Below are 16,282 nucleotides of genomic sequence, written 5' to 3' on the forward strand. Positions count from 1 at the left end.
TGTGTCAATGATTTGGTTGAGTGGACCAAATGCTATACTTCCAGATGAAAGGTCTCAAACGTCGACTGTGCACTTCCCTCCACAGATGCTGCCTGACCCGCTGAGTTGCTCCAGCATTTTGTGTGTTGTGTCATTTTTCCAAGTCTGCTGATGATACCGAACTAAGTGGGATTGTAAGTACAAAGGAGGATATAGAGAGGCTACAAGGGGATATGAACAGACTGAGTGAGTGGTAGATAGAATACAATGTGGAAAAATGTGAGGTCATCCATTTTAGTACTCAAAACAGTTACACCTAAGATGGTAGATAATAATGGTACTTATCGTCTAGACTTTGGACATTTAGAAAGGAAGGTGGATTGGCAGACTCCATTTATATTAGGTCTTTCCCATCAGAACATTCTAAAGGATATTTCAGCCAGTAAAATACTTCTCAAGTTGTCATGTAGGAAACCCAAAAGCCAGTTTATGCAAGCTCCTGAAAACAGCAACGTCAAATAATTTGATTTAGACATGTTGATTAAGAGACAAATATTGACCAGGAAACTGGGGATAACAACTGTTATTTTTCAGGACTGTGCCATGGAGTCTTCTACAGCCACTGAAAACCAAAGGAACCTCAATTTAATGTCGCACTGGTAAGTCAGCATCTGTAACACAACAGAGCTCACTCAGTACCGTAAGAGGACGTCAGCCAAGGTTTCTTACGCTCAAGTCTCTTAAACCTGCAACTTTCCACTTCAGAGGCGAGAATGTTACCTCTTGAGGTAGAGCTGACACCAAGACAAATGAAACAACAGTACAGAGAAGAGGTCTGAAAACTCAAAGCCATGATTTGGGCTTGAAGGTTAGGTGTGATGCACAGGTTGTATGCAGGAACGTCTCATTTCAGTTCATGAATCTACATTGAACAGGGCAAGTGCCCAGTGCATGAAACCCTGAGAACTGGAAGACCAATAGGCATTAAGTCCATCATTACCGTGTCAGCAGGAGACTAGTAGATCTATGCTAATAGGACAGGACAAGGGTGAGATGGGGCTGGGCTTTACATATTGCCCAAATGAAATTCCAAAATTGGATTGGTTGCTGAGGGAAGACAGGAATTGAACAGACCCTGCCATAGTCTATAGATTTAAGGGCAGTGCCTGAGGACTGGAAAACTGTAACTATTACACCCTTTTTCGAAGAGCAGTGCATGGATACCCATTAACCACAGGCCAATCAGTTTCGAGTCAGTGGTAGGGAAACAATAACTCAGAACAGAATTAGCAGTTAATTGAAGCAGTGTAGATTCAGCATGGACTTGTTAAAAGCAAACCACAACTAATTTGATAGAGTCTTTTGATGAACAGAGAGGGTCGACGAGGGAAATGTGGTTACTGCAATATATCTGGACTTGCAAATGGGATTTGATCAGGCACCACATAATAGGCTCGTCAACAAGATTGAGGCCAGGGAATAAAAGGAACAGCGGCAGCCTGGATAAAATATTGATTAGGTAACAGGGAAATAGGAGGTGATGTTTTATTTCACACTGGGGGGGATGTGTATGATGGAGTTCTCCTGGGTTCTACGTTCCGGTAGGAAGTATGAGAAAAGGCATTACAAAAAAGGCACAATTCTAAAAAAAAAACAGAGATCAGAGATGTGTGTACAGTTCATTGAAAGTGACGGGGCAGGTTAAGAAAGTGTTTGAAAACAGCACTTAGATGTAGCAACCTTGGAAGAGACAGGAGGCAAATGGAAGGGGGGAGGGCTGGAGATAAACCAGCAGGAAAATAATACTTATTGAAAGTAATTGTTCAGAGTTGAAGCACAGCCCAGAAAGGGCTTGAGGAAATAGCTGTGCGACTGATGGGTGACACAGAATAACACTGTTGTGGGAAAAGGTTACACCCAAGAGTTTCAAACAACGCAGGACACTCTAATACAGATGAAGCTGACATCTCTTCAAACCTCCCGAAAGGAAAAGAATAATTTTCCCATTGAGGCACACAATCAAATTATTTCATTGGTTGTTGTTCATATATCTTATTAGTCAATATCATATGTTGATCAAACAAAATCCTGCATTTCTACTCCCTTCACACCCCTTTCAGAATGTCCTGAACTGTCTTACAGCCGATGAAATCCTTTTTGCAATGAAGTCCCTGATGTAATGTAGGAAATATAGCAACTAATTTGCACACAACAAGTTCCCACAAACAGCAATGAAATAAAGGACGTGTTATTTTGTTCTTTTCCCGTTATGTTGATTGAGGGGCTATCACTGGAAGCAATGACTTGGAGCTCAATCCTAAATTCAGTTTTGACCACGGTTTAAGTTTGAAGTACTCTCCCTTATTTAATCTTCACCTGCAATACACGAAGCACTGGAGGAACTCAGCGGGTCAGGCAACATCTGTGGAGGGGAACGGACAGTTGGCGTTTCGGGTTGAGACCCTTCATCTGGACTGGAAAGAAGGGAGACCGCCAGTATAAAAAGGTGGCGGGAAGAGGTGGAGCAAGAGCTGGCAGGTGATGGGTGGATCCAGGTGAGGGGTTGATAGGCAGGTGAGGGAGGGGGGAAAGAGTGTAAATGACGTCAGAAGCTGGGAGGTGATAGGCTGAAGATGACGGAATCTGATAGGAGAAGGCAGTGGAGCACGGAATAGAGGGAGGGAGGTGGGGACGGGAACCAGTGGGAGGGGTGTGTGGGTGATGGGAAGATGGAGAGGGGGGAGGGGAAAGATATAGAGTGATGGGGGCCAGGTGGATCAGGAGGGGACACAAAAGAGAAAAGGGGCCAGAGGGGGAGCAGTTACCAGAAGTTTGAGAATGCAACATTCAGGCCACCAGGCTGGAGACTGCCCAGGTGGAATATGAGGTGCTGTTCCTCTAAGTTGCATTTAAGCCTCGATGTGGCAGTGGAGGAGGCCGTGGACAGACATGTCAGTGTGGGAATAGGAAGTGGAATTAAAATGGCTGGCCACCAGCAGCTCCAGATTCCAGCATCTGTAGTCTCTTGTGTCTCACTTTAATCTTCACCTTGTGGTTTAAAATATCAATGCCTCATCCTAGCCCTTAATAAAACATAGCAGATAGCACACTCAATGTTATATTGGCTTCTACCATATACTGGTTAGTGACACAAGTGGTGTAGGCTTGTATACAAAGCAAAGTACACAGAATGAAGGTGATTGGTTAAAGTCCCTGCCAAAACCAGCAGACCCAACTGTCAAAAGGGATTAAAAAATTAGCTTTCAGCTGTTGTAGAATATGAAAAACACATTTTTTTTTTCAGTGGATTAGCATGAATTTGGCCATTGCCCCAAGACTGGCCATTTGTTTTAGCTTTGACAGGAAGTTAGAATGGCTTCCTCAGGTCAAAGGTAACAATGTATTATGGTATTCGCTATACGATTAGTTTACCCATTTCGCTCAGACACTACAGGATTCCTTTACCCTTTGACTCACTGCAACAATTCTAACTTCCTGTCAGGATGCAATGGTCTGAGCCAAAATAGCTAATTGGAAGAGACTTGTGCGCCACCCCGTGGCTTTCTCTTGAGGGAAGACCTTCAGTTCTAAAAGATGTCAGACTACAGATTACTTAGTTGGAAACTGTGGTTTGGAAATCTTACCCACTGCTCATGGAAGTGAAAAAACATGTTAATAATATTCGTGGCTATCCAGTGACAAAGGGTGAAGCAAATCATAGGTTCTGAGATTGCACAATGCAGCCTATTTTATCTTAGAAACAAAGAAACATAGAAAACCTACAGCACATACAGGCCCTTCGGCCCACAAAGTTGTGCCGAACATGTCCCTATCTTAGAAATTACTAGGCTTACCCATAGCCCTCTATTTTTCTCATCTCCATGAACCTATCCAACAGTCTCTTAAAGGACCCTATTGTATCCGCCTCCACCACCATTGCTGGCAGCCCATTCCACCCACTCACCACTCTCTGAGTAAAAAACTTACCCCTGACGTCTCCTCTGTACCTACTCCCCAGCACCTTAAACCTGTGTCCTCTTGTGGCAACCACTTCAGCCCTGGGAAAAATCCTCTGACTATCCACACGATCAATGCCTCTCATCATCTTATATACATCTTGACGTTAAGAACATGGAAACTCTCATTAAGGGGGGAAATAAAGAAATCCCTATGGTTTCCAATGCTCTAGGATCCCCTTGGGACAAAAAAGCATGAGTTGCTGGCTGGATGCTCCAAAATACGCAGGAGAAAATTATGCGAGCATTAAAATAATTTTTTTTTTCTTTTTTAAAACACTTAAATCTATTAGTTATATGCACTGGAGATGGAAGAGACAATTCCGCATGTTGGTCGTAGGTGGGCAGAATATTGATGAGGCTGAAACTTCTTGGAATGTTGCCAGAGTTAAAGCCTTGGAAGTCCATGGCCTAAAGCAAGTTGTCGTTGGTTGGGGAGAGGTGGGAATAATGGAAGGACAGAAGTAACGGTACGAATGATTCCAGGATCAAGAGGTATTAAAACGCATCTTGATGCAAGGGCAGAAAACTCCAATGTAAAAGATCAGTTGCTGGACCAATAATAAGAATAAATGAGAATTAGATGATGGACCTAGTGTGCACCTTTCAACAAATTAATGTCAATAATACCTCTCCAATTAATCAACCCACAGGAACAGGAACAGCTGTTATATCAATTATAGCAAAGCAATCATATCAGTGTTTATGAATGTCTTTTCTACCAACAGAAAACTCTTCTGTTTGTTTTTTATTTATGGGGAGTTATTGTTAAATGTTCACTGTAGCTTGGTGTAATGATATGTCAGGTCGTAGCAATACAACACCCAGTCAAGGCTTGCTTGCAAGTACTTTAAAACAAAACATTGGTCAGGATCGGTGAAATTTTCATGTCAGTACGACATCTGGTTAGAAGGCAGGCAAGGAAGGGGGAGGAAAAAGGGCAACTGCTTTCCATTTCAGCGCTTGCATCAGTTCAAAGCCAGTCAGTGTTTGCTGACATTGGTGACATCTCTGCCTTTGGATTTTCCAACTGCTCTGTTGACTTGGAATTTCATCTGAAGCAACGTACCACATACTGGGTAAGGCCCAGTGTTTTGACTTTCTTCTGAATTCGTCCACCTATTGGGTCTAATGGAGCTTGGGTTCATCTTGCAGCTTGTGAACCCCACTGGCTCAGTACCTTACCCAAGCCAGATGTGGAGGGCTGATTCCCCCAACACCTGTGAGACTTCCAACAAGGCAGAACGAGGTCCCAGCAGTGATCTGGCCTCAAGTGGTGCACTCTGAGGCCCTGCTCCCTAGAACACCTGGGCAGCTGAGTGCCTCACAGTGGCACAGATGGTAGAGACACTGGCTCACAGCTTCAGTGACTCAGGTTCAATCCTGGCCTCTGGTGCTGCCTGTATGGAGTTTGCAGGTTCTCTCTATGACAATGTGGGTTTCCTGCTACCTCCCAAAAATACACGGGTTGGTAGGTTAATTGGTCACTGTGAACTGCCTCTAGTATATAGATCAATAGCAGGATTTGGAGAGGGAGTTGATGGGAATATGTGTTAGGATAGGATCAGTGTAAACCCATGTGTGTTTGATGGTTAGCGTGGACTCACTGGGCTGAAAAGCCTGTCTCCATCCCGTATTTCTCTAGGACTCTCCTTGCCTCCTCTCAATACTGTCGAGGCTCAGTTTCTAAGTGTCTCTGACATTCAGATAACATTTAATTATTGGAAGTATTTTAATTTTGAAGTGTTGAAAGCAATTCACTTCTAAAATGCAAAATGATAACTAAAGACATTAAAGTAAAAAAAAATGGAGAATGAGCTCATCTTACCTAATTTCTCGCACCTAATCTTCAAGGCAGGAATTGCCATTTAAATCAATGGGGTTAGCTGCTCGAACACCAAGTCTGTCAGGCGGGGATGTTGGGGAATCCCCGAGTGATCGAGCTCTGCTGCTGACCTCCAAAACAGCAGAGAAGACGGAGCAGAGGAGACAGAGCGGAGGAAACAGAGGTGTCTACCTCGGCCATTCAGTAAATTCTTGGGTCTCTGGGACTTGGTTTCCTGGGAGCAGCTGAATACTGGTGTTTCCTTTGAAACCACTGACTGCAGTCAGCGTGGCTCCACTTAGTGCTGTTTTGCTATCTTTCTCACTTCACCTTTTGCCCCTTTGTGTGAGGAAGCGATGGTTAGCTACTCTTGCTGAAGGAGAAGTCGTAAATGGTACAAAGCAACCCCAATGGGAAGCTAGTGCATGATCAGCAGACATGACTCAATCTCTCGCTCAAGTTCTTGCCGTACTTGGGGAAGGCAGGGAAGCCAAAACTGCCTACTATTCACCTCAAGAGTAGGTCTGACTGAGCTGCTTGAAATGGAAATGGATTCAATAAGCTCTATGCAAAGAAATTATTTCCCGAGATGGAAGGCAGGGGCAAGGGGGGGGAAGGAAGAATGAGATGATTATCATTAGCAGGCAATGTTTTATATTTATAATGGCACAGAAGGTAACTATTTAGCCCTTGCTGGCTCCTCTAGGAGCAACCCTATTAGTTCCATTCCCCTCCTTATTTCTCTGTACCACTGCAACTTATTCTCTCTCTTGCATGCCATATCAATTTCTCTTTTGCCATCAACGTACACTGAAGGATAATTTACAGCAGCCAATTAACCTTAGGGACATGGGAAGGAACTGGAGCACCCAGGGGAGGAAACCACTGCAGTCACAGAGTGAACACGCAAACTCCACACAGACAGCACCCGAGGCCATCGTCGAACGCGGGTCGCTGGAGCTGTCAGAAAGCAGCACTAATGGCTGGACCACAGTGTTGTCCTGGAATTATAGTACTGTAGAGACTAATTGTGATAAAAGGTCATTGAGCTGAAACATTTTCTCCCTTCCTCCTAACCCACTATTTCCAACATTATCTTGTTAAGTCAGACTTCCAGCTTCTATACGATTTTGCTCAGTATTATATTGCACTGAAGGAACTCATTTCCCTCAGCATTAGAAGATAAGATATCTTTCTTAGTCACATGTACATCAAAACACACAGTGAAATACACCTTTTGCATGGAGTGTTCTGGGGGCAGCCCGCAAGTGTCGCCACGCTTCTGGCACCAACATAGCACGCCCACAACTTCCTAACCTGTATGTCTTTGGAATGTGGGAAGAAACCGGAGCACCCAAGGGAACCCACACAGACACATGGAGAGAATGCACAAGCTCCTTAAAGACAGCAGCTGGAATTGAACCAGGTCGCTGGCACTGTAAAGCGTTATGCTAACCGCTACACCACCGTGTGGCTGCATTCCTCCTCAGAAAGGTAATCGCAAGCCCAATGAGCTTCTGATTTTCAACTGGTCAACTCCCACAACAAAAAGAGATCGAAAATAAGGAACAGAATTTAAAATCTGCCACTAATGGAGTCAAGGAACAGATTGTGGAACTGCTGTGTCTGAGATATTTCTAGTTAGTACTGTGGTAGTTTTCTGAGACGACAGCCAACTCGACATCTGCATTGCTAATCTATCCAATGCTTTCAGGAAAAGCTTTGCTTTAGCCTTACAGAGGGTTTCCACATGAGAGCAGTCAGGCTGTTCAACTGTTGCTTCTTCTTCTGTTCATTACCAAAAAAAAAGGATTTTTAAAAAACAAACTCACCAACTCAAATTCCACAATTTAACTATAGTGCTGTGATTCAGTGTCTGATATTTTCAAAAGGCACCTCACAAAGAAAGATTTCTGGAGCACACTTCAGGAGAGGTGAAGATTAGATGTGTGGCAGAGTGGCACTCCACAGCCCCAGTGACCCAGGTTCAATCCTGACCTCAGTTGCTGCCTATGCAGAGTTTGCATGCTCTCCCCATGACCACGTGGGTTTCCCCAGCTACTCCGACTTCCTCCCATAATCCCAAAGACGTGGTGATTGGTAGGCTTGGGGCAACTTATGACTGCCAATTTTGAAGAAGAATCAGGCCCAAGTTGACTGCCACACATGAGAGAATAGGTCGAGGGCAATGAGTAGGGGAAAATACAATCTGTAGGATTCCTGAGAACCACCATAGACTTAAAGGGGCAAATGGCCTCCTTCTCTGTGACAAGGAAACCTCCCCTCCATTAACTCCATCTGCAATTCCCGCTGCCTTGGGAAAACAGCTAATATAATCAAGGCCCCCTCCCTCTTCTCCCCTCTCCTGTTGGGCAGAGGATGCAAAAGCCCAAGAGCACATATTACCAGACTCAAGGACAGCTTCTATCCCACTGTTATCAGACTCTTGAGCAGATCTTTTGTACGCTAAAAGATGAACTCTTGAACTCCCAGTCTACGTCATCATGGCCTTTGCACTTTATTTATCTACCTGCACTGCACTTTCTCTGTAACTGCAACACAGTAGTGCAGCAGTTAGCGTAACGCTATTACAGCGCCAGCATTCAGGGTTCAATTCTGGCCGCTGTCTGTAAGGAGTTTGTACGTTCTCCCCTTGTCTGCGTGGGTTTCCTCCGTGTGCTCTGGTTTCCTCCCACATTCCAAAGACGTACGGGTTAGGAAGTTGTGGGCATGCTATGTTGGCGCCGGAAGCGTGGCGACACTTGCGGGCTACCCCCAGAACACTACATAAAAGATGCATTTCACTGTGTGTTTCGATGTACATGTGACTAATAAAGAAATCTTATTTTGTATTCTGAGTTCTGTTTTTCTTTTACTACCTCGATCTAATATGTATGGCATGATCTGGATGGCACGCAAACAAAAGTTTTTTCACTGTACCTCGGTACATGTGACAATAATAAACCAATACCATAAGAAAATGTAAAAAATAATTAAGCAGCACTATTTGCTTACAAGATATACCACAGACATACCCCTCCCCCTCCCTGTCTCTCTCTAATCTCCTCCAGCCCTAACACATCCTGAATTGGCTGCTGTACTAACCCCTTAGTGTAGGTAAGTAGGTAAGTGGCAAAAGAATTTTTAAAAAGTTGATGGGTATGTGAAAAAAAAATAAGTTGAAAGGATACAAGAAAAATAAGAAAGAGAATGGGATTGATGGGATTGTTCTTTAGGGAGTTGGCACGGATCTGCCAGACCAAATGGTCTCCATCTGTGTTATGATAGGAAAGGTGAGACTTGTGAAATAAATAGCAGCCATAAACTTGAATAAGATGTGGCTTTTTTCTAAATCAATTCATTAGTTCAGACACTAGCAGTCATCTGAAAGAAAGGGAGATGTGTAATCATTCTGTTTTTCAACTCTGCCATTTATACAGCTCCTTTAATATAATAAAAGGCTCAGGTTGCTTCACAGAATGTTATCAAAAATGGTTGGTGCTGATCCCCCTCACTCCTCCTAGAAAGGGCTCTAGGGCAAGAACTTGGCCAAAGTGGTGATTTTTTGAGGAACATATTAAAGGAGAAAAGGGAGGGAAAAAGGTTCAGGTGAAGAATTTGGAAACTTAGGCTTTGTTCGCTGAGACCTCAACCACCATTGGTGGAACAATTGAATTCAGTGATGAACAAGGGTCCAGAATTTGGGAATATGGAGATACAGAAGGGTTTTGGGACTCCAAAAAAAAGCAACCACATTAGTCCCACTCCAATCATTTTCCCTGTGTACCTGCAACATACCTGTAAACTTTCTTTTTAAGTCTTTTGCCACTTACCTGCAACCAGAGGTAAGTACAGTATTCAGTTAACCTATCAGCATGTCTTCAGGACATGGGAAGAAACCAGACAACCCAAAAAAAGCCTACACAGTGACAGGGAGAATGTGCAAACTCCACACAAACAGTACCCGAGGTCAGAATTGAACCTGGATCCCTGAAGATGTGAGGTAACAGAACTAACTGCTGTGCTACCTCAACTGCATATTCATTGGCTGAGCAACATATTCATTGGTTTTAGAACATAGAACACTACAGAACAGTACAGGCGCTTCGGCCCACAATGTTGTGCCGACATTTTATCCTGCTCTAAGATCTATCTAACCCTTCCCTCACACATAGCTCCCCATTTCTCTATCATTCATGTGTCTATTTAAGAGACTCTTAAATGCCCCTAATGTATCTGCCCCCACAACCTCTGCAGGCAGTGGTTTCCACGCACCCACCACTCTGTGTAAAAAACTTACCCCTGACATCCCCCTTATACCTTCCTCCAATCACCTTAAAATTATGCTCCCTCGTGTTAGCCATTGTCGCCCTGGGGAAAAGGTCTCTGACTATCCACTCGATTTATGTCTCTTATCATCTTGTACACCTCTATCAAGTCACCTCTCATCCTCCTTCTCTCCAAAGAGAAAAGCCCCAGCTCACTCAACCTATCCTCATAAGACATGCTCTCCAATCCAGGCAGCATCCTGGTAAATCTCCCCTGCACCCTCTCTAAAGCTTTCACATCCTCCCTATAATGAGGTTTTCTGTATGGCTTGTTAACAACAAATCATCTTTATAAAGACACTGAAATGTCAATAAACCTCCTAAGGTACTTCGGAGAGGAGTAATCAAACAATGCCTGAAACAATGTTGACTTTGGGAGGGGATACTCAAAAAAAAACTACTTGGTCTATGAGGTGTATTTTAAGGAGGATTTGAAGAGGCAGAAGGGGATGGATATGTGGTGGTGGGGGAATAAGCAATGAAAATGTTCTTTAATGGCTGGGAGCCGGGTATTAGATCCAAGCTTCAAGCCCACCTGATGCTACACGTCCCAGCCCTTCACCGGTGACAGGAGGTATAACATAAATAGGTTATTAAAGCAGTGATCTCTGGATTTTAGCCAAAGTGCTTTCGTTATGCTTTTGAACACTTCTTTAATGTACCCATAACTGTAATTAACACAATTTCTTCTCACAACATTCTGTCAACCTTCAGCAACATGAAAAAGGCTAAATGCATAGATTAAGGCAGCATAAGGACAATAATTCTTCCATTTATGTTCACTTTTCTGGATCAGCTACTTTTTGGAATGCATTTATACTGTTATATCGTAGGGAAACGTGCCAGCAAATTCCTCCAAACAGCAATTAAATGAACGACCAGTTAATCTGCTTTCTCTGCGAGAACTGACAGAGGAAAGAATTTCACCAAGACAACAGCACAGCCCCCTGCTTTTACCCAAACAGTGCCATGGGAATGCAAACTAAAAATACTTATTTTCCTTCTGTGGATATCGTAGAACACCTTGCCAAACCAAGATAGTTAATGAAAATGTAAAAACGCATCAAGAATATATCTTCACACATTTTTCAGCTGGTTAAATTCAGACAACAAAGATTAGACAAGAAGCAAAAGAACTTGAAACTAAGCAACCTTCACTTTGAACGCAGAGTCACAAGGCCCATAGTTGGTGCATGAGCAGCTTCTAAACATTTTACTTCTAGAAAACAGGCTTAAAATTCTCTACCTGAATGTTAAATCAAATCTCTGTTTGAAGGCAACCGAAACTTTACTGAGCATATTATACAGTTAGCAGCTTGTGGACTTTGGATACAAATATTTAATTTGTCTCAAACAAATCACTCAAAATGTGCCTTTTGTTAACAAATAACTTTTCCACATTGTGCATACTATATGACATGACTTTACAATTACATCTGTGACAATCACGGTTCATAGAATTCATACCGAAGAACTTGTGCCTCTCTCCTAAGTTCAGAGTCTCAATTTCAGTCGCACTTCTGTTGATTGATGTCATGAGTTTAATTCTCAAACATAAACAGCAAAACCCTGTACAGAGTACCTGACCTCTGCTCAGTGATTTCCCAATGGTAGAACATCAACAAATCACTGGGAAGTCGCACACCATATTGGAACTCCCTGTGTCCACTTGCCAACTAGTTCATGAAAAGAATTCATTCTCTCGCTGATTGATGTGGGTGGGCCAGGCCCAAACTTTTGCGTAAATGCCATATCCTATACAAAGTGGAAGGATGCAGAACCAGGGAAAGTCTAGTGTAAAACAAAGATGATATCATCAGGAAACCAAACCATTTGCTACCTAGCTTTACATTGGCGAGCAATCATTTCTTCCATTTCATATTTCAACCACACCCTAAGCCCAATGACGTTCCAAAAATCCTGATCTCTGGAAGCAAACCAGAAGACAGACAAAAAAATTTTAATGATTTAATTTAATTGTGAAGAGGACAGAGTTCATTGCTGCAACTTGTGGAAAAAACAACCCCACAATAATGAAAAATGTAAGAAAGTGGAAATGGCCACTAATTCCACCCATCCACTGCACTTTCTCTGTAGCTGTGACACTTTACTCTGTACTGTTATTTTTTTAACTGTACTACATCAATGCACTCTGTACTAACTTGATGTAACTGCACTGTGTAATGAATTGACCTGTAAGATCGGCTTGTAAGACAAATTTTTCACTGTACCTCGGTACAAGTGACAATAATAAACCAATACCAACAGACCACAAATAGCTTGCAGCATCAAGCAGAGAATAAATTGAGTGCTTTCTTGATGGAGAAACACTCGCTGCGTTTTCAAATTTGGTTAAGTTACGTTATTTATTCATTCAGAAATCAAATTGAAGGGCCAAGGTGTACTGCACAGTGTGTCATAAAGACTAAAATGAAAGAGGTTGATGACACCAAACTTGAATTTTTTTTATATATAAGTCCACTGAATTTTTCAGAAAGGAATGAAGCAATAGGATTCTACAGATGTTAAGAAACATGATTAGAATGGCAAGCTGGCGTTCACTAAATATGGAGTGGGCTAAATATGTGAGACCAGGGAAAGGGCTACGTTCTGGGTCAAATTTTCCTCTCAACAATAAAAATGAGGACATACCTTTCTTCTGTTGCAAAACTAATTTGATCATCATGCATTATTGTGCAAATGACCTTCACCACTCCATCACCCCACAAACCATGCTCTATTTTTCTTCCATCTACAGGGTGGATTCTCTCTCTTGGGATAGGAGTTTCAATTATTTATACATCATTTCTCTCTCCATTACTGAGAGATCCAATACCAGAGAGCATGCATTTAAGGTGAGAGGGGGTAGGTTCAGAACAGATGCGAGGGGTATGTTTTTTTTACTGAGAGAGTGGTGGATGCCTGGAATGCGTTGCCTGATACGGTGGCGGAGGCAAATTTATTCGGGGTTTTTAAGATGGGCTTGGATGGGCACATGAATGAGAGGAAGATGGAGGGATATGGGCATTCTGTAGGTAGGAGGGAAAAGCTATGTCGGCACAAGATTGTGGGCTGAAGGGCCTGTTCTGTGTTGTATGTTCTATGTTCTATTTGGGGTTTAACGTTGTACAGACAGAATTGACAGGCAAGGTGCTTGCTTCTGCTAAAGGTCACCTTGGGAATACTGACACCCAGGAGAAGAGGAATGCTTTGAGTGCAAGATTATCCAAAACTTCATTTGTGCACTTATGAGGACAGCCACCATCTGCACTTTGTTACAATCATCAAGTATCAAGTGGCCAAAGGGACAGGGATGAAGCTGGTCATCGAGTCATTGTGGTGGGCAAGGGAGATGATGATCACGCCTACCTACATGTTCCCACTGCTCATGGAACTGCCCTAGAGATCAAAGAGCTAACTTGTTGTTACAAGGACATAAATTTACATGGCACCCTCACAGTAGTAAAAGGCCTTAAGGTGTTTTCAAACAAAATTTGGCAGAGGCACCTTGTAATGTATTGCTTTACTATTGTCACATGTACTGAGATACAGTGAAAAGCTTTTGTTTACGTGCCATCCAGACAGATCATGCCATACATAAGAACAATCGTGTTAGAGGTTTGGACAAGTTACCACTGAAAAGCTTGGTTAAGGAGTTACAATACAGGACTTAAGAATGGAGAGTGGGTTGGAAATGTCAGAGCTCACGACATTGACAATTCAAGCCACTGTTGGATTGGGACACGCAGGAGATGAGAAAGCAAGTATCTGTCATGTACAAAACTACATTTCTTTGTCTTGCACAGGAACGAACAGCAAGATGGAAGCATTGAATGAGAAGTCCAGGCTGGGATTCAGCTCAATGGCATTCTGCAATTTGCTTTGCTACAACCACAATGTTGACAAGCCACCCCTAAAGCTGAGGGGTAAATATATTTAATAGCACAGCACCACCCCATGCCAACCAGAAACTCCAAGGTTCGGTCTTCACCTCCACAAAGTCCAACTGATCTTACTTGGGAAAATACAAGTGATATAATTTTGCACCAAAAAGACCTCAGCCAGGTAGAATAAATCTCACCCATGGTCCCTATTCCTGGTAACTATGTTGGAATGGGTGCAATATGCAAGTATCAGGGGTGCTGTAGGATAGTAGTTCAGTTGTTGAATTAATAGGTGGAGGTCTGGACCATTGCTCCAGGGACACGAGATTGTATCCCACTATGGCAGCAGGGAACTAAAAGTCAAGTAACTAAACAAAGCTGGAAAATAGCCTTGCTAATGACAACCAAGAGCCATCAGACTGTTGCAAAAACCCATCGAGCTCACTATTGTCCTACAGGGGAAACGTGCTATCCTTGTCCTGCCTGGCCCGTGACTCCACAACCACCAAGGCTGACTTTTAACTGCTAGTCCTGGGGCAATTAGCGATGAATAATAAATGCAGGCGTCGCTAGTGATGTCCACATCCCCAGAATGAATAGGGGAGACAAGAAATGAGAGAAATAAAATGAAATCAGATTCAATAGCGATGGTTTGTGCAACTCGGTAGTGATTATCTGCAACCTCACATAATGGTAAAGCATTAGAAGGCTCCTTGAATCTGTGGAACACTACATAGGCAACAGTGAACACTTTAGGATATGAGAAAGGGAAATGTAATCTGTGCCATATTGGGATGTGTTCCAAGCAAAACCAATTAAGTTACTGCCCTCTTAGACAAAAAAAAAATCAACCAGAAGGAATATTAACAGGAAAAGGAGATTTCTCTCTACCTTTGTGAGCAGATCTTCTGTTTCCACAGTCTCGATGCTGATCTGTTGATCGGAGTGACATAGAGGCTCTCCAGCCACCGGCATTGATGAACTACACTCAACAGCCAGTGATGGATTAGATAATGGGCCACATTCTGAAATAAAAATGTCAGCATTAAAGTTCGGAATTGATCCCCATGTCTGATAATGTGAACCAACTTTAAGGCAAACTTTCAAATGCTCTGTTCTAAACATCAAGGAAGTGAACAGCAAAGGCACCATGGTCCATCACCAACAATAGGACTACCCTGACAGATCATGGACCGTGCCTCATTTTGGTCAATGCACTGTGCAGCAACATCAACGGGGAGTGACAAAGCTAGTGCAAAACCGACAGAAGAACGAGTACACAGGGCCTGCATTTATTGTGCCCCAGCGACATTTAATGGAGTCACTGTGGTAATGTAGGAAATTAAGCAGCCAGTTTGATAATGTGATTAAAAAAAATAACTATTTATTTGTGCAAGGGAGTTACTGAGGAACAAATATCACCCAGATAGTTCTGGTGAAGAGTTCTTGACCCAAAATATTACCTGTATTTCTTTCAACAGATGCTGCCTGATCTGCTGAGTGTTTCCAGCATTTTAGACATAGACATAGAACACCACAGCACAGTACAGGCCCTTCAGCCCACATTGTTGTGCCGACATTTTATCCTGCTCTAAGATCTATCTAACCCTTCCCCCCCCCAAAATAGCCCTCCATTTCTCTATCATTCATGTGTCTATCTAAGAGTCTCGTAAATGTCCCTAATGTATCTGCCCCCACAACCTCTGTCAGCAGTGCGTTCCACACACCTACCACTTTCTGTGTAAAAAAAATGGGAGAGCTACCTCTTGTCAAGTTACAAAGGAAGCTTGGTCACCTAGCTGTGGAAAATGTGCTCCAATGGTCTGGCAGTGTGAGCCTCTTATTACATTCAGCTTGTTTGGATAATGCACTCACTGCCTCAAGGAAGAACACTACCCAGCTGTGTAATACAACAGGAAACAGGACTCTGAATCAGCTCTGAATTTGGCCGGGTGTGATTCTCAGTGCTCTGGTAACTGCAGAAGGGTGAAATTGAATTGCTTCTCCACTGCTCTCCATGCCCAAGATGATGAATCAGCATTGAAACCTGGGATTCCGAAGTTCCAATCAAGGAACAGCTTCAGGATTAAAAGATACTGATGATGTTTGCCACAGGAAGATAGCTCTCTGCTCCCCAGAACACCAAAAACCCCAAACAGGTGACCCAAAGGTGACCATCCAGGACATGCCCTCTTCTCATTACTACCATCAGAGGCAAGGTACAGAAGTCTGAAGACCCACACTCAACAT

General features: G+C 43.0%; 1 protein-coding gene across 1 annotated transcript in view; it reads right to left on the minus strand.

Annotated features, from left to right (window-relative positions):
- The window catches only part of LOC127583868 (A-kinase anchor protein 13-like), a 407,302-nt gene that overhangs the window by 129,214 nt on the left and 261,806 nt on the right, over positions 1-16,282 (minus strand). The window contains 1 exon segment of the mRNA XM_052040262.1: positions 14,924-15,057. Coding sequence (XP_051896222.1) covers positions 14,924-15,057 — 134 coding nt within the window.

The sequence above is a fragment of the Pristis pectinata genome, chromosome 28 (assembly GCF_009764475.1).
Source record: "Pristis pectinata isolate sPriPec2 chromosome 28, sPriPec2.1.pri, whole genome shotgun sequence".
In the NCBI taxonomy this organism is placed as follows: domain Eukaryota; kingdom Metazoa; phylum Chordata; class Chondrichthyes; order Rhinopristiformes; family Pristidae; genus Pristis; species Pristis pectinata.